We start from the raw sequence: 24,048 nt of genomic DNA, 5'->3' as shown, positions 1-24,048 counted from the left end.
AGTGCTGACACATCAACATCTTCTTAAACGGAAGTGACGAAAAGGACCAAAGTGTTCACGTATTGAGAGATAAAGGACCAAAACGTTATAAAAAAAGATAAAGGACCAAAGTGTTACAGAAAAATAAGATAAAGGACCTTTAGTGTAATTCTGCCTTTTCTTTTCTAATAGTTTCAGATAAAAAAAGTATTTATGCATTGTTTATTTAAAAACCGAATAAAACCGAACTAACCGAACCGTAGTAAACCGCATAAAATTGGATTGGATTGGATCAGATATTTTTCTTGGTGATCCAAAAACCGAACCAAACCGCATGCTATTTTTTCTTTGGATCGGATGACTTTTTGTCTCATAACCGATCCAAACCGAACCGCGAGCACCCCTATATATATATATATCATCAGTTTCCGACTTACTAGACCACCTAATCTGGTTCGAAGATCAGTTTTGGCATCAAGTGATTTCAGCCCCCTTCCGATCACAATTTCTGGGGATCAATGTGATTTTCCCTACTAAGTCCAGCGCCAATAACCACTGAATCAACTAACGATATGGACCCCACTCATACACTAATATATAGAAGCATGATGAATATTAATTAAATGCACTTGCTTCAATCTTTAGTTTAAAATCTCTCATAAAAAGAGTTTTGAAAAATGGTAAGAGGAATTCATGACAACATGAAACCAAAGAAAAGTGAATCACATGATGCTAAAGAACCTAGTAGTGGTGAATACATAGTTCTTAATCATGAAGTAACCAATTACAACAAGGCCAACAATAGTGTTTCTCCTCTTCTTAACTCAAATAGCCAACACAAACACATTCAAGAGACAAAGACAACTACAAACAAATCATGTTCTATTTCATCATCATCATCATCATCATCATTTCATGCTACAACTTCTTCAAAATCTTCTTCTTCTAGTACTTCTTCAAACTCTCATTTTACAAAAAATAATGCAATTTCATTCTCCATGAAAAACCCTTCTCATGTTAACATTTTTATTGATCTTTACAAGAAAATCAAAGCTTCATTGTCAAAATCAATATCTCTCTTAAGAGAAAAATGTTCTTGTTTTGATAAAAATTCTTTGCAAGTCAAAGAAAAATTTCCAAAACCAAAAACCTCAAATACAACTACATCATCACCACCAACATCTCAAATTCAAACTATCTCACAAAACCAAATTACTAGAAATTCTTTGAGTAACAAAACAACACCAAAAGACAAGTTGACAATAGATGATCATGAAGATCAACAAGAGGTAGCACGTGATTCTATGCATGTTTTTCAACTAACAAGTCCACACAAGTCACGTGCAATGGATGAAGATGTAACAAGTGATGCAAGTTCTGATCTTTTTGAGATAGAAGGTTTTTGTTTCTCCACACAAGCCACCCCTACTTCTCCAAATGTTTTATGTGATACTTAGTTTTTTTTTTTTTCTTATTCAAAATTCAATATTGAAGCAATTAAGCTCTCTATAATTAGGGAGAGGATCCCCTACAGTGCATTATTTTGTCCAGTCGAATCTCAGCCTTCATTGTATTATCACTGCAATTTTAATTTTTTTATTTGAAAAATGAATGATTGGATTTGGGACTGGACCTCCTGCAATGAAAACTGCACGGGAGAGGATCCATTCCCCTATAATTATTTCTATGTTCCAAAATATAATGTAAATGTACCTGAAATAAGGGAAGTGCTTGTAGTTCGAACTCAACTTCTGCATATAAAATGTCCCTGCTAATTTTTAATGCAAAATTAATAAGGTAAATATGTCATTATAAATACTATTGTAAAATACAAACGGAGTAATTATTATTTAGAATTATATATGGAAGAGAAATGTCAATTGTTTCTTGGGTAAACCAAAAGTTTTTTTATTTTATTTTATTTACCATGATATTGGTACTAATTTTCATCGGGGAATTTATGAGGTATGCAAGGTGAGTTCTTCCCTTTCAACCGAATTTTTTCAAGAGTATGAGCCAGAAATTAAATTTCTGACCACATGCTTTAGAGGATCAAAAACTTTACCACTTCGACCAATTCATTGTTGATGGTAAATCTAAAGTTTTAAACAAATTCAAAATGCTAGTTTCATTTTTCTTCTAGTCCAATAATATGGAGAGGATATAAATATAAAGATATTTGTGAATTTTTTTAAGTAACAAGGAATCTTAAAATAAGACATCATCTCCTCATTCTAAATTTATATTATAAAAAGAAGTTTCAACTAAAAAAAATAAAAATAAAATTGGGAGTATGTTTTATCGAAAAAGAAAAGAGGTGATTTTTTTTTACAATGTTATTTGAACAACATTTTTAGACAACTTTGGAACAACTCTTTTTTTCCTCTTTTTTTATTGGACAAAAATAATAAAGTTTTCCTCTTTTTTTATTGGATAAAATTAATAGCGAGAGAAAAAAGGAAAGAGAAAATAAGAGTACAATGTGAATATACGAGAGAGAAAATTGTCAAAAAAATTATCTAAAAAATTGTTCAAGTAACATTATTAATTTTTTTCCTTACCTTGTTTATAAATGTTCATTTTAAATACTTCCCTCAAGTTCAACTTGATTAATCTTTTTTAGTGGTTTAGTTGTGACTTGCATACCATTTTGCATATCTTTTTGTTAATTTTATTTTACGCTTGTGATTAAGGTGACAATAGTTTGTTTGTTTTTTTTCTTAAGTAATTTAATGGCTGAAATTTTACTTTTTAAGATGAATAAATCAGAGTATTAAAATTCCAACCCCGATCCTTGTATTAAGTTTGTGTGTACAAATTGGACCATAGAGTGGTGAAATCCTTAATGTATGTTAACGTCATTATAAATTACCATTCACCCTTAAATATTGGAAAATAATTATCAAATCAAAGTGATCTAACCTGATGATCAGAAAAGGTTGATGGCTGGTCCGTTGAGCAAATCGTCCACCAGAGGGGGGGTTTTTACCTGCAGACACTCTGATACTTAAGTCAGCAAGAGAATGAGAGAGATACAAGAGAGAAGAGAGAGAAAGTTTAGAGTAGAATGGTTTAGAATACATGGCTCTCCTGTCTAGGAGAGCTTATATAGTTGCCCCCTGCGCTGGGCCAAAGGTTGGTCTATTGGGCTGGAATAACCGGCCCAATAGACTCAACTGCCAAGATAGTCCCTGTATCGTAGGAGAGGCGGTTATTCGCCTCTATCTTGGTTGGAGTCGTTCCGCTATTCGCGGGTAATGGATAGGCTCCTTGACGAAGGCGTGGTTGAACGAATCAACATGCGTGGATAGATGAGCACTTGTTCAACGTGCTGCTTATCCGTTATGTCGAGGAGGACACGTCATTGGCTGACGTGTCGGGGAAACCTCCCTTATTGGGCTGTGCCCCAAATGTCGGGTAGGGAGTAATTGGGCCAGCTTTTGGCCCAGTCCAGAACACAAAGTATATTTCATGTGACACATATAGTGCTTTACCTATGATATATAATAAACCCAAAAACGCTAATATATTGAGCATATATTGAGCATGTAATTGTATTTCGATACACTTTTGTAACTGCATAAACAATTTTAACAATTGTTGTCAAAAAAAAAAACAATTTTAACAATTTTTTTTTATATTGGACGGTTTAAGTTATACATTCATAAGTTTTAATAGAATTAATTCATTTTTTATCAAATGGCCGAAATCAATAACTTGCATTTTTTTTGTCAAGTAGTCTAGTGACTAAAAATTTTATCCTTAAGGTATATAAGTGGGATGATCGGGGTTCGAATCTCAATCACCCACATATATAATACAATGTTTCTACCAACTGAGTTAAGCTCACGAGACAATGAGAATCCGATATATGTATATGTATGGAACCAATGAATCATGTGGAGAACCTAGAGGAAGTGGATTATAGGTCAGCATCGTGAATTAGGGAAAAGCTAAATAATTTCCAGCTAATTGTTATGATAATACAAACAATCATACAATATTAGTACTATTTAGAAGTGCAAGATAACAAGACCATGCACTATTAGAGGAGACAAACTTTTGGATTTAAAGTTTATGGATTTAAAGCTTCGAGAAGGACATACTAGCTAACTATAACTTGGTGATTTACAGGTACATGCATGCATGCATAATATATCTTTTCCAAACAAAATAAATAATGAACACAGTTTCCTGAAATTGTAAAAAAAGTTGATGTTATAATAAAAAGCCAATTTTGTTGGCTAATTTTTTGAGGGAAACTCCCTCTCCATAGAATAATCCTTTTTTATTTTCTTTTTTTTCTTCTTTTCCTTTTTCTGATTTAAGGGAGACTACCTCATCATAATGAATATGTAGGTTAGTTGGGTTTGAAGACTCAACTTAATCCAAATTATTTAGAGTAAATATTCAAATTGGTCCTTAAAATTGTAGGATGTATATATTAACCAAGGTCTACTCTGCCCTACATAATTTGCAGATATTTATCCATCAACCAATCAGAACAAATCACATAAGTAGATTTGTATGTGGTACTCATAACTAACTTGTAACCAACTTTTATTTCATATGTATATGACTTGTTCTTATTGGTTGATGGGTAAATCCCCTAAATTATGAAAAGTAGTTTAGAAAAAACCATATTAACCTAGTCCAACATATTATTAATAAAACCTTATTGAATATAGTAAATAATTTTGAAAATATAAAATGCTAAATATTCTTATTGTGTGCATCGCTGGCAAAAACAAATAGATTAATGAGCAGCGCTAGCATTATTTTCTTATTTTTATGTTACAAGTCACACATCAGATATAGATGGTCTGAATATGAATTTATAAGTAGAAACGATTCTCACTGTTTAAATTCAATCCTAAGTTTAAAGATGATACTGGATTAGAACTGGTTGACTATCCGACCATTGAAAGTGAAGAACCTCGTGTTGTGAATATGACTAATTAGATTAGAAGAAAATGAACTTATATAACAAAACTTGATGATCACTTGAGGGAATGAGGCAAGGTTTGGGTTACTTTTCATTTGGTTGCCAAAAATGTGCATCACTTGAACTATTCTAGTATTGGCAATGCAATCGAGATATTCTTGTGTGGTCATGAGGCCAAAAAATTCAATTTAGTCACACACAAGAAAAAATGAATGTAAAAAAAATAATAATTAAAAAAATATATTTTTTAAATAATTATATTATATGTTATATATGTTTTTTGTGTGTCGCACCAATTTTAGAATAACAATTATGATCAATTTGGATTAAGTTATTTTGTCACACGAATTTTAGAATAACATTATATTATGATCAATCTGGATTAAATTATTTTGTCTCAAGGTTTATTTTCCCTTTATTTTTTATTTACTTCTTATATAGTTCAAGATATCACTTGGTAGTATTAGTTTGCTTATTTAAATATGTATATCTAGAACTAGATTAGAATATAATTAATGAGAGTAGCTATGGTTGAAATTTGGTTAGAAACCCATAGTATTAGAATATGAAAACTTGTACCACACACTTCATAAAATGATAGTACTGTACTATTACAACCACAGGAAAGAACAAAACCACTTTCAAATGCTTACAGCAAACGCTACTTCAACCCACCGCTTCTATTAGTTCATAGTTTTCCAATGTCAAGAATTGAATGCAGTCAATCGCTATTTTGCGGATTTGGGTTCAGTTTGGTCTGACTCGATGCAGTTAATACATCTAAATCTTCCGATTAAGATTAAATGGCTCAAATTTCATAGTCAAATTTCAGTTATTTATAAATAAAAAATTCGAGCTTAAATTTTGAACCATCCAATCTTTATTCTACAATTGTTTATTTGATTGACGGCACTGTAATCACTACCCAAAAACACACAACTCTACTATATGTAATGCAGTCGATTTCTTATGGACCTTTAACTGTGACTAGACTTTCTAGATTTAAAATTTGAAATTTAAGTTTCATTAGATGGTCTAATTAACTACGGTGACCGCATGTAGTCATGCTTAATGTAGAATAAGTTCTCATAATTATAAGATTTTTATGTATCTTTTCTTAAAAAATATTCACCTAATTATCATTAATAGAATTTTACACTTTTACCAATACTTAGTCGGTCAAGTGGTGATTGGCGTTGAACTTGATAAAGATGACTACGGTTCGATCCCCCACAACTACGATCGGGAGGGGGCTAAAATCGATCACTTGATGCCAGAATTGACCTCCGAACCTGATTAGGCAGAATCAAAATACAGGCCCAACGAACTACCTATGAGTCGGATACTTGTGGTGAGAAAAAAAAAGTTTATACTCCATGATATTGGATTAGGAAATATTGGAATAGAGGGAGTTCTTTTTTATGGATTACCATGATATTGATGTGAAATTTCCACCACCATTAACAATGACTAATTGTAACCGAATGAACTACCGAAAAGAAGATGCATCTTGTTGGTATAGGTAGTACCCATCAATCCTTATAAGCCTTCCTTCCACCATGCAATCTGAAACCCGCACAGCCTCAGGATCCCTCTCATTCCGATGTGATTCGGTTCTTGCCTAGAAGCTGCCAGGAGCCGCTAATTGTCATGCCTCATGCACTGACAACCACTCCCCGCCCTCGTCAGACCCGGGCATTACATGCACTCCCCGCCCTCGTCAGACCCGGGCATTACATGCCCACCAACTTCCGCTTGGTTCGTCCCCGAACCACATCGTACTGGGAGAGGTCTTGCTCTGATACCATTTGTAACATCCCAAACTGCTTTCAGGATGACCGACTGACCCCACAAACCAACACGAGTCTTTTCAGCATGCTTTGTCCTCACTCGCACGCTTTCTGAGAAAACTTCCCAGAAGGTCACCCATCCAAAGACTACTCCAAGTCAAGCACGCTTAACTGTGGAGTTCTTATCGAATGAGCTACCGAAAAGAAGATGCATCTTGTTGGTATAGGTAGTACCCATCAATCCTTATAAGCCTTCCTTCCACCATGCAATCTGAAACCCGCACAGCCTCAGGATCCCTCTCATTCCGATGTGATTCGGTTCTTGCCTAGAAGCTGCCAGGAGCCGCTAATTGTCATGCCTCATGCACTGACAACCACTCCCCGCCCTCGTCAGACCCGGGCGTTACACTAATCTACATCGGGAAACCTGTGAGGCACACAAGGTGGGTTCCCTCCTCCCAACCTTTCTTGGCTTTTAGATTATTTCACAATAAATCTCCTATAGATGAAAACTTATCTAGCGGAGGGTGCCATTTACCATCCATGTGTAGCTTGTGCAATAAGCAATCTGAAACTCATTTTTGGAATTGGTTAGCTTCTACTATTCAGATTAACATTGATCTCATCTTTATCCTTTCAGTGTATGATACTTGTTTCAAGAACTGGAGTCCTCAATGTAGTACTGTTATAAATAGTCATGGTGGGCATATTTAGAAATAGTCATGGGGAGCATATTGGTTGGTTTGCTATGTATGAGTTTAGGTATTGGCTCTATGTTGCACGGGTACTCCATTTTAGACGAAGTACCGGGGTACGCGTATGGTACTTTCCCGGTACGCACCGACGCCGTACCTAATTTTTTATTTTTTTTTATGAAATGGGTATGCGCGTGGTACATCTGTGGTACGCGCGTGGTACACCAATGAAAAAAAACACGGTTTTTTTTCCTTTTTTTCTTGTATTAGTTTTTTTTTATAGGAAGATTTAAGTTTTTTATTTGTTTATAATATAATGGTAGCAACTACTGCTAAAAAAAAATAATAAAGTAGCCGTCAGAATTATTCACCCATTCATTAAAAATGAATAGGCTCAATTCAAAGAGAGATGAAGATCTAATTTTTATTCATATCAATCTTCGTCTTCTCTCGAGAAAGAGAAATAGTAATACTTATAATGAAAGTGCAACAAAAATGTGCGATATTCGTAGAGATGAATAAAATTTATTTAATATATAGTTGATATTCTTGAAATTACTAGTCTTTCTCGCGGTGAACTTAACTAAAAGTCTCTCTTTTTAGTGACGATGGAGAGGAAACAATTGACTTTTTTGAGCTAATTGCTTTTTAATTTCATATTTTAATGTTTCGAACAATTTAAATTACTTTTAAAGTGTGGTGTGATACTTTTTATGTTTAATTATTTGTTTTAACAATATAATTCTATTATTTAATATATATAATTATATTAAAAAAAATAAATTATAGGGTCGTACACATACCTTAGTTTTTTTTAAAAATGACGTACATCGAACCAGTACTCGTACCGGATACCGGTACCGTACCCGCACCGGGCAACATATTGCTAATAATGCTCTATATGCAGAAATCATAAGTGTAATTTTAGCAATTGAATTTGTTGTGGATAAGCATTAGAATAACTTGTGGATTGAAACTGATTCAAAGCTTGCTTCATTGGCTATCAAGTCTCTCACATTGTCCCTTGGCGGCAGATCGAGAATAAATGGCTCAATGCTCTCTCTAAATTAGGCTCTTTGAATTTTATTATTTCACATATATTTAGAGAAGGTAACGTGATCTTACTTGGTATAGTCTATCGCACCTGCTTGTATTAGGATGATCATGCTAATAGGGTTGTCAATTGCATCCGTCAGAGCGGATTCCTGTGGGATTGTCCCGCTCGGAGCTCTGAAAACATGGAGTTTTTTCCATGGAAACACTACAAGAAAACAATGAATTATTGAGGGCTCAAAGCCTTCAATAAGTGCTAAAATCCGTCAATAATGCATGCATTATTGACGGCCTATGACCCTCAGGAAAATGTTCGCCAGTAAGCATTATTGACGGCCCATAACCCTCAATAACATTATTGACGGCCTGGGACCGCCAAGAAGCGTTTGTCAGCCTTGTTCTTTACTGACGGCCTGCAGCCGCTAATAAATGTTGTTTTTTTTTAAAAAAATAATAATAATTAATTTTTATGCTTCTGTTTTTTAAAACGAAAATTAATTTTATTATTAGATTTTTTTAAACAAAAATTAAGCATATCCAAATGAGAATTAAGTGGATCTAGACGTTTTTTTTTTACTTCAAAGACTTAATTTCCTCAGTTTTGGAATTAAGCAGATCCAAATGTTAACTTCAAAAATGAGAATTAAAAAGAGACAGTTCAAAGAAAATAGATCTTGAATTTCATTTCTCGACAGAGTTCAAAGAAATACAGATCTGAAATTTCGTTTCTTGACAGAGTTCAAAGAAAGACAGATCTAGAATTGTTTCTTGCGGTTGTTGAACGGTTGAGAAGGTGAAGAGGATGGCGTTCTCTGTTGACAGATCTGGAACAAAGAAAGACAATAGTGGGTGTCTGATCTTTTTTGTTGGCAAATAATGCAAATTGAAAGAGAAAGAGGTAGAAAATTGAGATTGAAAAAATTCAAACTTGAACAAAATGAAAGAGAAAAGGTAGAAAACTGAGATGGAAAAGAAAAAAAAGAGAGAAGTGGTAGGTTAGGTTTATGAGACAAGAGAAAGAATAAAAATGAGTATGAGAGGAGGGTGAACACGTGATATACGGTTTATGAGAGAGAAAAGAGAAAAGTTTCTTGATTTAATTTTTAGGATGCATTATTGACGGCCACTAACACCCAATAATTGCTAGTCACATTTATTGAGGGTTTTAAGCCCTCAATAACGTTTCAGACAGTTTTTGCTTCTTTCGATGCACATTCTTGGCAGCCCCTAACCTTCAATAATATTTATTTTATTTGTTTTTTTTTATAAAATTGATTTTGTGCATTATTGAGGGCTGTTGGCCCTCAATAAACCCTCAATACATTATTGAGGGCTTCTAGCCCTCACAAAATTTGGTCAACAATTTCATGTTTTCTTGTAGTGAAACGGGGGTGGAGACAAAAACTTTCCCGCAAACACTTCAGGGTGAGGATTAGGGACGAAACATTTGTCCCCGCGGATTCCCCGAATCCGTCCATATATACTTAACTATATTATTATTATTATTATTATTATTATTATTATTATTATTATTATTAAAATAAAAAAAGTAACTGAGGAGTCAATGCCTAATTTGTCAAAAGTAACTCGGAAAGATGGACATAATTTTTTTTTTTATAATTGTAAGGAAACTCAGAAAGATGGACATAATTTTTTGGGATAATTGCTTAATATTTTGCCAAAAGTAATTTTATTTGTCTAATTTGGTTGGATATTTACCAATTACCAACAATTTTGAGATATTTTGGTTATGAATTTTTGTATGATTATGCATACTTTGTTATACATTATGGAATATTTTGGCTATTAGATTTTGTATGATTATTAGTAGCCAAATGCTTTAGCAATGTTTTTTGGTTATGAATACATTATGTGTTGTTTTTATTTTTTAAAGATGAAAGATGCAAAATATTTATTTTTTAAAATAAAACAGGAAAAAATAGCGTCATACTACTGTCATAATTTTGACCGAAAAATATAGAAACTTTGTTAATATTCGATATCGGGATGGGGACAAATATTCTCCCGTGGAAACGGGTATGGAGACAAAAACTTCTCCACATGCACTTCGAGGCGGGGAACGAGGAAGCTTCATCCGCACATTCCCCGCCTTGTTGACATGGCTACATGCTAATAATAAGCTTGGTCTTCATTATAGATTCTGCTAGTTTTTCTTGAGGGTTTGGTCCCCCTCTATCCCAGTCTTTCTTTTATCTATATATTGAAATTTATATATACACACACATTAGCAGTCTAAAATTTTAATATTTGGGAGAATTCGAATTCGATTTTTGAATGAAATAATTTATTGGTCAGACTTTACTTATTTCGTGATTTGCGGCCAAACTTTCGATTACTAGGACTCGTCTCTCTTGGAACCGAAAGGTTAACATAAAAAAATAATTTTATTTAAAATATTACTTAACATCAAATCATTTCATGTTAAAAAAATCCAATTATGTAATGTCTGTTTATTAGTATTTATATTTTATTATTTTGGAAGTAAATTTGAATTAATTATTTATCTCAAAGAGAAAAGGACTTATTAGGGGCATAAAAATGTTATAGGTCATTCTAACTAGTACCTCGGGACACTGGTTATTTGAATTAATTTTTTTTACTAGTATCTGGAGCACTAGTTAATAATTTTCAATTCTTATAACTCAAAATCTATTTAGAAACATATAGTAGAATAAAAAAAAAAACTGATTAGTGAAAAATATACAACTTTTGCCCAGTCTTAATTCGAAAAATAATCATTATAAATAAATATAATGCTTATACAAATCATCATAGATATATTCTAATAATATATTATTTTTTTGACAAAAATTAATAATATATATTCTAATAGTGTACACTAAATATAAACAAATTTGTTTTTATTCTATTAAGATATAGTATATATTTAAACTCAATCTTATATAATACGATTCAATTTGTTTTTATAGGGAAAGACAAACTTGTTGACCATGAAGTCTTATCTTTACTTGTAAGTACGTATAATATAAATGTCACACCTAACTATCATATTGTGGTGTGCATAAAAAAATGAGTTTAAGGTATTGTACTGTAGGGTGTAGACACTACTAGAAAAAGTTTAAATACCGACGGAATTTAGAGACGGAATTTGTTTCTTCTCTATTAGAGACGAAATTAGAGACAGAAAAAAACAATCAGAGACGAAAATTAAAATATGTGTATTAGTGACAGATGTTAGAGACCGAATATCCCGTCTCTAAATCACCCTGTCTCTAAATCTGTCTCTAGTTGATTATTTTTATAATTATAAATAGAAAATAATAGTTTGAGACAGATTTTAGAGACAGACTTTAACCGTGTCTAATTTTTTTGTCTCTATATCCGTCTCTAACAAGTCAAATTGTTATTAAAATAGTCAAACTTTTATTAGAGACGAAAAATATCCGTCTCTGAGTATTTCCGTCTCTATTGTTTGTCTCTAAATTTGAGGGCCTCAATATTTGTTTTCAAGCCCAACATACAAAGCATTGCTCATGTATTATTGCGGAGATATAGTTACAAAAGAAGTCAAATGGCATAGTGGTTTGTGTTAAGTTCCTACTGTCTTGAGTGCAGTAGTTCTACTCTCACCTATGGTTGTTTTTTTTATCTTATATTCTTTCTTTTTTTAATATTTTTTTTGTGAAATTATAATGAAAGATATAAAACTTGCAATTTGGTTAAAATTAATAAGAAAAAATTAGTAACTTTGGTGGTAATCGATTTTAATATATTAGTGGTAGAATATGAGTATTTTTAAATAAAATATTACTTTTTTATATAAAAAAATTACTCTTTTTAAAAATTGGTTTTTTAATTAAAAAACATTTTATTTTAATAAATTTATTTTACTTTTAAAGGGTCTTTTTATCTAATGTGTCCGGGACTTCTAAATATACAAGGATGACCCTGTTGTTGCTTTTATTCCTAAATATAGAGGGACGACCCTCTAAAATTGCTTAAACAAAATACATACATCTATAAATTTTCAAAAACTTCTTTGAAAACAATATTGGTGGTAGTCTTCAATACTTTGTCTTCTTTTTTATGGATTAAAATTTTAAGTCCTTTTTCCTCCTTACCCTTGAGATTGCCACAAACTTCTTTAAAAACAACATTGATTTTTTTATAAAATCAATAGCTCGTGACATATTTAGAACACTTAAAGAATCAAGAGTTATTTGTAGGTTATTTATAAGTAAAGAATATGTTGCCCAATAGGTTGCTTAAATAGAATAGATTGCTGAGTTAATTGTATTCATCTGTTTGTTTTTGTTTTGAAAACTTGGTATCCGACCCTATGACCGATTAATTCAAAGAGACCAATCCCACCGTCCACTTGCGGGGCCCATTTAAAGCTAGAGTTTTTTGTTCTATATGGACTTAACCCACTAAAATTGGCACCAGGAGAAATCGAACCCGAGACCTTGAGAGAAGAATACTCCAAGGACTCAAGCCAACACGACTAGACCAACTCCTAGTGGGTTTGTTTAAATCCTATCTATAATCGGTTGTTTTCCTATTTTTAAGCATATCATCTGTTTATTGTATTTACCTCATATTCTTTCTATATATTTTTTAAAAAATATTTTTAAGCATATTATAATTTTATTGTATTTATTTTATATTTTTTTTTTATATTTTTTTAAAATTTGGGAAAATAAACAAGTAGAGAAGAAACAACTCCCGCTCTAGTTTTTCCTGAGGCGCTTTTATTTTTTCATTCATTCATTTTTTTTCCGTCTGGCGCTTTTTTATATTTTTTTCCCTTTTCTTTTTTCATTCATTCATTAATATTTTTTTTTTTTAATTTTGTCTGCCATCTGAGAAAACAGGGCTTCTCTTCCTCCGTCCCGCAGGCGAAACTATCCGCCACTTCTCTGGCCTCAGTTTGTGAAGACTCGCATCTCACACCAGGTAATGTTTCGGTTTCGTTAAACCTTAATTTCGAACCCCAATTTTCATTTCACTTTCAACTTAGGGTTTCCTTCTTCATATGAGTGAACTAATTTGTCAGTAAAATGATTGTGTTCTTTGTAGGACTCGTTAGATGAATAAGTGCATGTAGTGGTGGTTGATTGTTAAAGGAAGGGAGTAACAACAAGCAAAGAATCGTTTGAGGTAAGCTTTTTCACTTATTTTTGAATTTTATAGAGTGCACGTAAACTGTTTGATAAAAGTTCTTCATGGTTGGTTTTCTTGAAATTAATAATATAATTTAGGTTGGTTAGTTGCTTTTTTGGTAATATAGAAGTGAGTCTTTAGTTGTCGTTCTTGTTATAATCCATTTAATTGGTATGATGTATGTATTACTAATAGGTGTATTATACAATTGATTCTCATCCTTTTCTTGTGAGATTGCAACATTCATAATTCAATTAATTTCATTGTAGTTGTTTTGATCAAAAAGAGGGTCGATGATGCAGTGCCAATTTCTACGAGTCATGGGTGTGAAGAGATTCAGTGTAGGCTTTTCCTTTTTGTTTTTATTTTTATTTTTTTATTTTAATATTTGATAACTATTTGAGTGGTTTTTTTTTTTTGAAGGAACTATTTGAGTGGTTTTTTTTCACCTAACACATTCAATGTATTGATGATGTCTTGACATGGAATTCTTGTATTTTGGCTTAAGGGTGGAGAGATTCATGGTCATACTCCAGGATTACATTAAGGTTTGAATTGACTTCGTTGGCATGCTTGTTAGCTGCAAGCCTACAAGTGCGAGGTAAAAAGAATTTGAAAAATACACATTGAGCTACTAATAATATTTTTATAAGAGATGATAATTACCAACATCATTCCCATTGCAGAGAACAACTATTTCCCTCGGGTAACTATTCTTACCGTAGTGAATCTGCTGGGCAAAACTATTTGGCGTATTCATGAAGATAGTTTTGTAAGTAGTTTTTTTCAGTGAACAATTTAAATTAGCTTTTGCAGTTAATTTCAATGAATAAATGTAGTTTATTATAGGTCTATATCCATTTTTCATATATATCATTTTGGTTTCAATTTAAATGTCATGTAGTGGACCTTTATCTTTATGTATATCATTTTGGGTTATTGAAGTTTGTGTTGATTATTGCAGGAACCAATTGTAAAAGCAATTGAAGAAAATATAATTGGCTGAGCGATGTCACAATTGTTTGTTCAATGAGCAGCTTAAGTCATAATTCTACGTTTGCGGCATTTACGGTGTTGTTGCGTTTGTAGAACTTGGAATTTTTGGTATTGTTTTTTACAACCCTCTTTCTGTTTCGTACAACCTTTCATACACACGTTGAGATACATAAACTGTATTATATTTCATGGATTTTGTACTTTTGTGTCTTTTGAATATGTTAGGAAATATTTAATCAATTCTCTCTTTTCATTGCAGCTTTTTTTGTTTCTTATAATTTTATACTTTCATATTTTGCCTTGGTTATGTCTAATAGTTATGCCGTGTAAGCTTATATTGAAAATGTTGATACAAGCCAAATTAGGTTACACATTGTTCTCTCTCTGACTTTATGATAATTCTTGATATGGATTAATTGGTTTTACTTTTCAGGACAAATCTTCTATAAAAATTGAAAAAGGTCAAAAAATATGTGGCTAAAGTGCTGATTAGGGAAAGAAAGAAAAAAAAACAGAAAATTGGTGATGTAGAGGATGTCTTTGTTGGAGATATAAGACATATTGAAAGTCTTGTTCCTGCAATTCTCACAATTGCAGTACCACTGATGTAACATGGATATGATCTAAACCAAGAAATAATAGCTATGAGGTATGTACTTAATCTATGATCTAAACCAAGGAATGTTATGTGTGATCTATTTTGGTGTTGGCCCCCTCAATGTTTTGGTTGTGCTGCTGTTGTGATTGGCGTGTGCGTGTTGCCTGAGATATTTTTTGCCGTTGTTTTAATTTTTAGTTTTGTTGTATTTGGGGCAGTTCTGTTTTCTTTCTCCCTGTTAGTGGTTTATTATTGGGTTTTGGTTCATGTTGTGGTAGTAGTTTCATGTGTTTGGTAAGGTTTGGCTAAGTCCATGTTTGTGTTTAGTTTGCTACTGAAACCTCTGTTATGATGTTTAAACTTAATTAATGGTCTATTCTTTTAAATTTACTTTAGGTTCTATGATGTCAATGCTAGTTGTAAGTTTTTTCTTCAAGTTTACTTAAATCAATGGTCTATTCTTTTAAATTTACTTCAGGTTCTTGAAATGGCAGAGCTAAGCATGTGACGTAACTTGAGCCTTGAGGTTCTGTTTCTATTTTATTGTCATGTTAATAGCGGTAGTGGTATACTCTTCTTTTTAGGGTTTCCCTCAATTATTTTGTTTTTTCTTTTCTATTGATTGAGGTCTCAATTTTAATTCTATCAATTGTAACAACACATTCCAATTTCATCGGGAATGGATTCTCTCATGTGTGATTTACACTTGAGAGAATAAAGTGTAATCTAACACCATCTAAATTCATTTTCTCTAAATTTTTATATTTTTCTCTCTCTTGATCAATGGTAACAAACCACACTTTATTCTCTCAAGTGTAAATTACACTTGAGATAATCCATTCCCAATTTCATCACTTGTGATCAGTATTGTACTTGTTTTATTTTGAATTCCCCAATTTAGAATTCGCATTAAGAATGTTTTTGTGAATTTTGTCCAGGTTTAGGCAGTTGCAATAGGATTAGCGTTTTCAAATGGAGGACAGTGAACTTGATTTCTCGCCTCTGGTCTGTGTTAATCTTCTAGCTGCTGCTAAGTTTGCGTTCATCTTCCTCCATGTTGGGTTTGCGTTCATAGCTGTCCTTGATGGGTGTATCTCCTTGTCGAGATGGATACTAATGAAAATGATGTGATGAAGTTCAACTTTAGTTACTTTTTGTTATATATTTTTGTTAAATTAATCATATGTATTTTTGTGTTTGACAACTTTAAGTTTGATATTATTATATAGTGTCGTAATGGCATACTTGATACTTTGTAAGAATGACATACATTTTTATGTTAATGTTTCAAATTTGGTGTCAATCGAAATTTAATTTTCTTACATTTTAGAATTATATGAATTACATAAAAATTAATATTTGAAAAATTGTATAAGCATTTAATTGCTAAAATTAACTTATTAGAGACGGAAAATGTGTTGTCTCTATTGAGACGGAATTCTATGCTTAGAGACGGAATTTTAGAGACCGAATTATTTAAATTTAGAGACGGATGATTTTGTCTCCAATAGAGACGGATTTATTGTGTTATGAATTCAATGTTTAGAGACAGATTTTTATTTGTTAGTGACGGATAAATTCTGTCTCCAATTAGAGACAGAATATAAAATCCGTCTCTAATAGTTTAGAGACGAGGAAATTAAAGACAGAATCAAATTTGTCTCTAATTCTGTCTCTAACATGCTTAGTGACAGAATATTTGCATTTTAGAGACAGATTTTGCCGGTCGGTATTTGAGATTTTTCTAGTAGTGAGACCAAGAAAATTTGGCATCTCATTCACTATACCAGATCGTGTTAGTTTAGAAATCAATGACAAAAAGAGAATCAAAGGAAAGAATCCTATGAGGATTACTAGAATTCCTTCAGGAGGGCCAAGAGAATTTCACAATCTCATTCAAGAAGTTGAAAAAGGGTCATCATCAATTTTGGCTTTGAAGAAGAAGAAAATTGGCGTTGGAAAGAAGTTATTAAGTCACAAAAGGGCTTATTATAGAAATCGGTTTAATGATTGGTATGTTGAAGTGTTTTATTTTGAGAGTTTTCATGAAGAGAGTGTGATCAACCAACCTTCTGAACCTAACTCATCCGGGTAATTCTCGATTTTTTTTTTTTAAGATTTAGTATTCACTAAAAGATTCGATTGTTGAACTTTTATTCCCATTATATAACTTTTTTTTTGTTAAGTAGTTTAGTAACTAAAATTTCTCCAATTGAGTTATGTTATATAACTAATTTTACTAAATTATGGCATGTAAAGTTTTACATTTAAACAAATTTGTGTTGGTAAATGTTGAAAATAATAGAGAAAAAGGTTATGGAAATTCTATAGGCTTGAACTCAAAGAGTATATATCAAGGACCTGGATTCCCTGTAGTCAGGAAAATATGCATTCATGCAGTCATCCCATTTTAATGGTCCAGATTCAAAACTCATCAAATAAATAAAAGTCATAAATAAAATCAGTGGTTGAGATTTACCTGCAGTCACTATTTGACTGTAGGGAATCCAAATCCATATATCAACGATAAAACTAAAAGAATTAGAAAAACTAACTTCAATTAAAAATCTTGTGTATATTGTACCAAAAAAAAGAAAAAGAAATCTTGTGTATATTACAGTAAGATTTTAGATGATTACATTGATGTTGCATTTATGGTGGACCACAATTGTAGGTGGACAGCCTATTATGAATCCAAGGGCTAATAAAGTGATTCGTGTTCTTTGTACCAAAAAAAGTTTTTTTTTTTTAATATGAACAAAGTTTGAATTATATTATGAAAGCACACTAAGAGATTGTTACACTAGTCATGTAAAGCTACATTATTAGTGCTCCTAGAACGACATATTAACCGAAACCAAGCAATATGAATAATAAGTACATGTTCATTACATTTCATTGTTTTGAAACATTAAAATGATGAATTCATAAGTGGTTTTTATTGTTATGAAAAAATTCATAAGTTCCCTTCTATATTGCTATATACTTGTAATTTACAAATACATTAGAGCTGGCAATATAATGTAGCTCAATATGATTGTATAAAAAAGAGAGTTTAAAAAAAAATGTGCCGCTTTTTGAAATGAAACTTTCATTTATTTATATTTAAAATCTTCATAAAAATTTCCAACTAAAAACAGGGGATAGGCCATCGGTGATTATACACATGTGCAAGCTCGGGCAGTTGTCTAGGCTCTCACTAAATTTTTTGATATTTTTAAGTGTTAGTTTAGGACAAAATTAAAAATTTTAAGCATTAGTTTAGGACAAAACTTTTTTTTTTTTCAAAATTGAGATAAACTAAAATTTTTAGGTTTTAATTTAGAGCAAAACTAAATTTCTTGCTTCAAAAAATTTAGAGCAAAACTAAAAAAAAAAATTGTTGACAATTTTTGCCGAAGCTCAATAAAATTTCTAGCTCCACCTCTAGGAGAGGCAGAGAAGATAGAACAAAAAAGTGTGGATAGGTAAATAAATGACATGATATATAAACACTAGATACATACATATAAGTTGTTTATATTGCAACAATGATAAATAAAATTAAAATTGTAGACATTATTGATGAACAAATAACTCACATTTATGAGATATAGCTAAACCAAATAGATACAAACTTTTGACTCATGTAGAATAATATTTTCTCCCATATTCTCCTCCATGCTCCACTCTCTTTGATGTGTCCATTTTGCATTCAAACATGAATCATCTTCAATAGTGTCAAAGGATTTAGAAGAAACAATGGAATCTTGGTTTTTAGTTTTTGTTGTACGTACTAGAAAAGATAGAAGAAGAACAAGAGAAGCCATGAAGCATGGAAAATGAAATTATGAAAGTTAATACCTTCAATTTAATTTGAAAGATTAATGTGTATAAGCTTTTGGTTATATATATGTGAAGATGAATGGTTTTAATGTGCCAGCTATGAAATAATGAATTTTTTTGGATATATGGTACTGCTGCACAAAGTAGTTGGGGTTGTTGAGAACCTTAATACCTTATCCATTTTTGAGAAAGAAAAAAAATCTTATGTTAAATAAATTTTACATGGTTCTAATGTACTAGTATTTAACGGTAAGTATTTGATATATTTGCGGTCGTGGATTCGAATTCAGCCCTGAGAATGTAGTAATGTAAAATTCTCTTGAGAGATGGCTTATCCACCCTTTATAGTCCTATCAAGTTCGAGAGATTACTTTTTATATTTGTGCGTAAATGTTACCCAATTCATAAAAAAATAAAAAAAATAAAAAAAACTAGCTTTGTTGTTTTTTCAACTGATTATAAGTGGAAGTGTGACTTTCCATTTATAAACCTTGTATATATATGTTCTTCATGAGGGGAAACTTTGATTGATCATATGATAGTTATATCACTGATATCATCCAAATTGCCGGTTATTTATTAGATGTTTCCACTTATGATAATTATTAGAAATGCTAACGGTAACGGAGACTTCGTCATGACTTTCTCAGTGAAAACTAGAGATTTTATCATTAATATGGAAGCTTAATTTCTGACTAGTGTAACACTCTTATTACAAATATTTTATATTGATGTATCTCATGTAATCATTTGAAATTACTCATGTTTACCGTGAGACAAATAAAGTGGCAGATGTTTTAACTAAACGAGGTTCAAATTATTTCGATGCGATCAAGTTTTTTTTTTTTTTGCAAAGGTTTCTTTATTTACCTTATAATAAATTTTGTGAATATAAAACAATGCCCCTCTGGCCTCTACAATTATATAGAAAAATCCTTTTTTCTTTAAGGTTGGTAGGAATTAAATAGCCAATACTTTTATTGGTGCGGTTGAAGCACTATGAGTATGAGATATTAGATGTGACCGCTCTTTCAATTAGAATTTAAATTTTAGTTAACCTTAGTGAGAGATTAATAACTTCCGCTAAACTCGATCTTTGTTGGGCTTTTTTAGTAGATAGACGAAATAATAAGTTATTGAAAACTCACATAACATGTTTGAACCCTCGATCATGGCGTGACACTAGTAATTTAGATATTTTTATCAGTTGAGCTAAGATTTGTGAACGATTTTTATTGGTTTTAATTCGATTAAATAATTTTATGTTCTTTGTGAATACTTATTATTATTTAAATACTAAAAAAATATGATGTTTTGAGATTAGAGAAAATCAGATGGATTGTTCAACAAAACCTTGACCAACTAAATAACATCAACTACCATTGACCATCACAATTATTTCATTTGTTTTTTTCTTCATTTTAGTACTCCCCTCATTTAATAGGCAACATGTTTGGACGATGATTTATTCATTCACATTAACACACCTAAGTCACCACCCAAAATGTTAGAAACTTAGGATTTAGCACTATTTTATAGTATTGTTTCCTCATCTTTTTTACGTCAGGTGTTTTTTTGAGTGAGTCAAAATAAATTAAACAATACTCTACATTAACATGAATAAATGAAGTATTTATATATCATATTTCTTTTTTGACTAATAAAGTATTTAAATATGATATGTTACAAAACCAAAATATGCTAAGAAATATGAAATGTGTTTTAATCTTTTGATGGATAAAGTAAATTATACTCTTAGTCTTTTTAAATTATTGTTAAGTTTGATTTCATTTTTTAAAAATAATGAGGAGCAAAGTCTAAATGAAAGAACATTACACCAAAATTAACCTATATGTCCCAATATATCAGCAAAAAGTAAATACTTAGACAAATATTAGTCACTAGGTTTGGTCTAGTGATGGGGGTGTCCTAGGTTCGATCCTTATCTCCAACATTGTAAACCCAAAAAAAACTCAGACAAATATCATAAAAAAATATATTTTAAGTTTAATCCTTCAAGTTTATTTATTTTTTCATTTTATCGTAGTCTCTTAAATTACAAATATTAGACACTTTGATCGCATAAATTTTTGTTTAATTTTGTTGTCTTTAAGTAAGAAAATTAAGATTTTGTTTGGATTGATGAAACGAGATGAAATGAAGTGGTATATAATGGTATGGAGTGAGATTCCATTGTTTTGATTCTTTAAAAATTAGTTGAATGAAGTGGTATATGGTGGTATCCATCCATTCCATCATTTTCTCTAATTTTTCTTCGCTTCCAATTTGGAGTGTATGGGATGGAATACAAGTACTTCATAAAATGTCCAAACAAGAAATGAAATTTATGTTCCATTATGTCCCGCTCCACTCTATTTTATTTCATTACACTCCATTCCGTTATCTATAACATTAATAAAGGGAAAACATTTCTTTTGGTGTAGCCTATTTTTCTTCCAAAATTACCCTTCACAACAATTACATTTATGTCACGACAAAAACATCTATAACTTCCATTCGGTTTCTTTTTATCTTCCAACCGCCACTTACAATTTTTGTTTCTCATATTTTCTATTGTTGGTCTTTGATGTTGAAAACAATGAGATAAATGGTAGATTTCCACTGCAATGCACTCACAATATAAGAAGAGAGACAAAATTTGAGAAGTGTCAATTATTTAAGTGAATGATTGATTGAACCAAATTGAATATTTATGTATCGATCAATTATGCACTAGCATAACATGATAATATTGAACCAAAGCAAATGGAAATAGAATATTTGTTTTCTTACGGTTTGTGAAAATGGAAATCAATTATATTGCACATTTTGCAACCTCATTTTGATTTTTCTTCACTGTTTCTTCATATGTTTCATTTTGTTTTTCATTTGTGTAAATTCTTTCATGCACTTTGGTTTTTATTGTTCTTGCTTTTAATTTAATCATCTTCCTTTTTTATTCCATAGTAATCATAGAAAGGGTGAAGGGCACATAACACATTGTTAATGGTGACTACCATTGTAGCGTGACTATGACTATTACTATGAATAAGTTTCATTCGTAATTATTTAATTGTCATGTTAGTTGAGTTTTCAATATTATGGTACATTTGATATTGAATCATATTCTTTTTTTATATATTATTTGTAATCATTTAATATTTTGATAAAGGAATGATGTAAGCATGGTTCCATATAGATATGAGTGCTTTGTTTTGCACAAGAAAGAAAACGAGATATGTAATGAAAAATTGGAGTTGAAAGTAGAATTTGTGACCTTATCTAATTTTTTCTATTATTTTGTTTCTTTGAGGGAATATTATATATATACTGAATTTACAATGGTATATATTGTTGAGAGATTTTTTTTGAGTTGAATGTTTACAATTTTACAATTATTTGCTGGTGTTTATACTTTGTCATTAAAGGTGTCATTTTCTTCCATGCATCTTATCATGCATATGTACTTAATTTTGTTTGAAGGTTACATACAACATCTTTAACATTTGTCAATGAAATATGAATTTGTCTCTGTTCCCACCATAGGTTTGTGCAATGTTTTGTACAAAGAAAGGAAGTTGAGTGATTTTCAAAAGAAAGGAGGCGTGTCCATAGTCCATAAACTTCCATCATCTTCATACCTTATATTTTACTCAAAAGATTGCTATTTGATTAAAAGTCCTTTTAATTTTTTCTCTCATGATTCCAATCATATATATTATTATTTACAAATTTAGGTGCAATTTTTCTATTTTATATGTAATTCTTTTTATTTTTTAATTTTTTGTGTAATTCTTTTTATTTTTCTATTTTATGTGTAATTCTTTACTTATGGTGGACCAATGCACGTAAATTACAATTTTTATTTTGTCGGAAACTAAAAATACACAAATTAATTTAAATAAAAATCAAATTTATAATAAACCACTGTTTACAATTTATATACCTTAGTACAAAATAGAAACTGTGGATCACACAAGGCCACTAGTATATCATAAATCCAATAGAACCTAAATATTTTGGTGGCTAAGTTACAAATGATAGACGCTTTGACCTTTTATAACATGGTCAATTTGTAACTTAATAGACCATGCATGTTGTAAATTAAGGGACTAAGATGTCTAACAATTGTAAATTAAGGGACATAAATAACAAAAATATTCCTCTCTCATGTTTTCATTCTTATTTCTGTCTCATTTATTCTCACCATAAACCCAATTCAATGTAACATTCTCATCTTCGTTGCGCTTATTTTATTCACGTGGTGGTTTTTTACCGCCCAACACTAGTCTCATATAGATATCCTATACAACTAGTCTCATCTTCCTTATACATATTTTCTTTTCACGATAAGGATATCGTTTTCACGACAAGGATAGAAAGCGCATTAACTCTCTAAACGTTAAAATAAGACTAGAAATCTCCAGCCCTTTGATCCGCGAACATCCCCTTCAACAACTAACACAAACCGTTCAGATCTGCAATGGTATCTTCCTCAAGAAAGTAAAAATCTATAAAAAAAATTTATACTGATTTTCATTTTTTACTCTTCTCTCTCTTAACATGCATTAACAACTTTACAATTATTCATCTTTTTCTTAAATTTGTTTGTCAATAAGCTAGTTAATACATTTTAGATTCGTATTTAGTAACAAATTATTCAATGATTTTGTTTTTGTTTTGAATCTACGGTTTTTATTTGTTTCTATATTATATTCATGATATATCCGTACAAAAAAGTACATCAGATTCATCATCAACTTTACAATTATCACATTAGGAATTGCACTTTTTTGTACAGATATATCACGAGTATAATATAGAAACAGATAAAAACCGTAGATTCAAAACAGAAACCAAATCATTGAATAATTTGTTACTAAATACAAATCTAAATGTAATAATTAGCTTATTGGCAAACAAATTTAAGAAAAAGAGAATAATTGTAAAGTTGTTGAAGCATGCATGTTAAGAGAGAGAAGAGTAAAAAACGAACATCAGTTGAAAAAGTATAGATTGTTA

The 24,048-nt window shown here is 31.1% G+C and overlaps 1 protein-coding gene and 1 long non-coding RNA gene across 6 annotated transcripts; both read left to right on the top strand.

Annotated features, from left to right (window-relative positions):
- The first annotated feature begins 656 nt into the window (after positions 1 to 656).
- On the top strand, positions 657 to 1,436 carry LOC123885929 (putative protein TPRXL). Its single transcript, XM_045935265.1, has one exon. It carries the CDS (start codon positions 657 to 659, stop codon positions 1,434 to 1,436), a length of 780 nt encoding a protein of 259 aa, XP_045791221.1.
- An 11,697-nt stretch (positions 1,437 to 13,133) lies between these two features.
- Positions 13,134 to 16,504, top strand: LOC123887020. 5 transcript variants are annotated; one of them, XR_006801320.1, is made up of 9 exons: positions 13,142 to 13,400; positions 13,524 to 13,604; positions 13,877 to 13,948; positions 14,116 to 14,208; positions 14,294 to 14,379; positions 14,572 to 14,711; positions 15,037 to 15,252; positions 15,680 to 15,727; positions 16,140 to 16,501. It is a non-coding gene; the product is annotated as an uncharacterized LOC123887020 (long non-coding RNA). The 5 variants fall into 5 exon arrangements; XR_006801318.1 differs by lacking the exon at positions 15,680 to 15,727 and having other exon boundaries at positions 13,144 to 13,400; positions 16,140 to 16,504; XR_006801317.1 differs by having other exon boundaries at positions 13,134 to 13,400; positions 14,572 to 15,727; positions 16,140 to 16,504.
- The last annotated feature ends 7,544 nt before the right edge of the window (positions 16,505 to 24,048 follow it).

The sequence above is a fragment of the Trifolium pratense genome, linkage group LG5, assembly GCF_020283565.1.
Source record: "Trifolium pratense cultivar HEN17-A07 linkage group LG5, ARS_RC_1.1, whole genome shotgun sequence".
NCBI lineage: Eukaryota > Viridiplantae > Streptophyta > Magnoliopsida > Fabales > Fabaceae > Trifolium > Trifolium pratense.
This window is presented reverse-complemented; position numbering and strand designations above follow the sequence as displayed.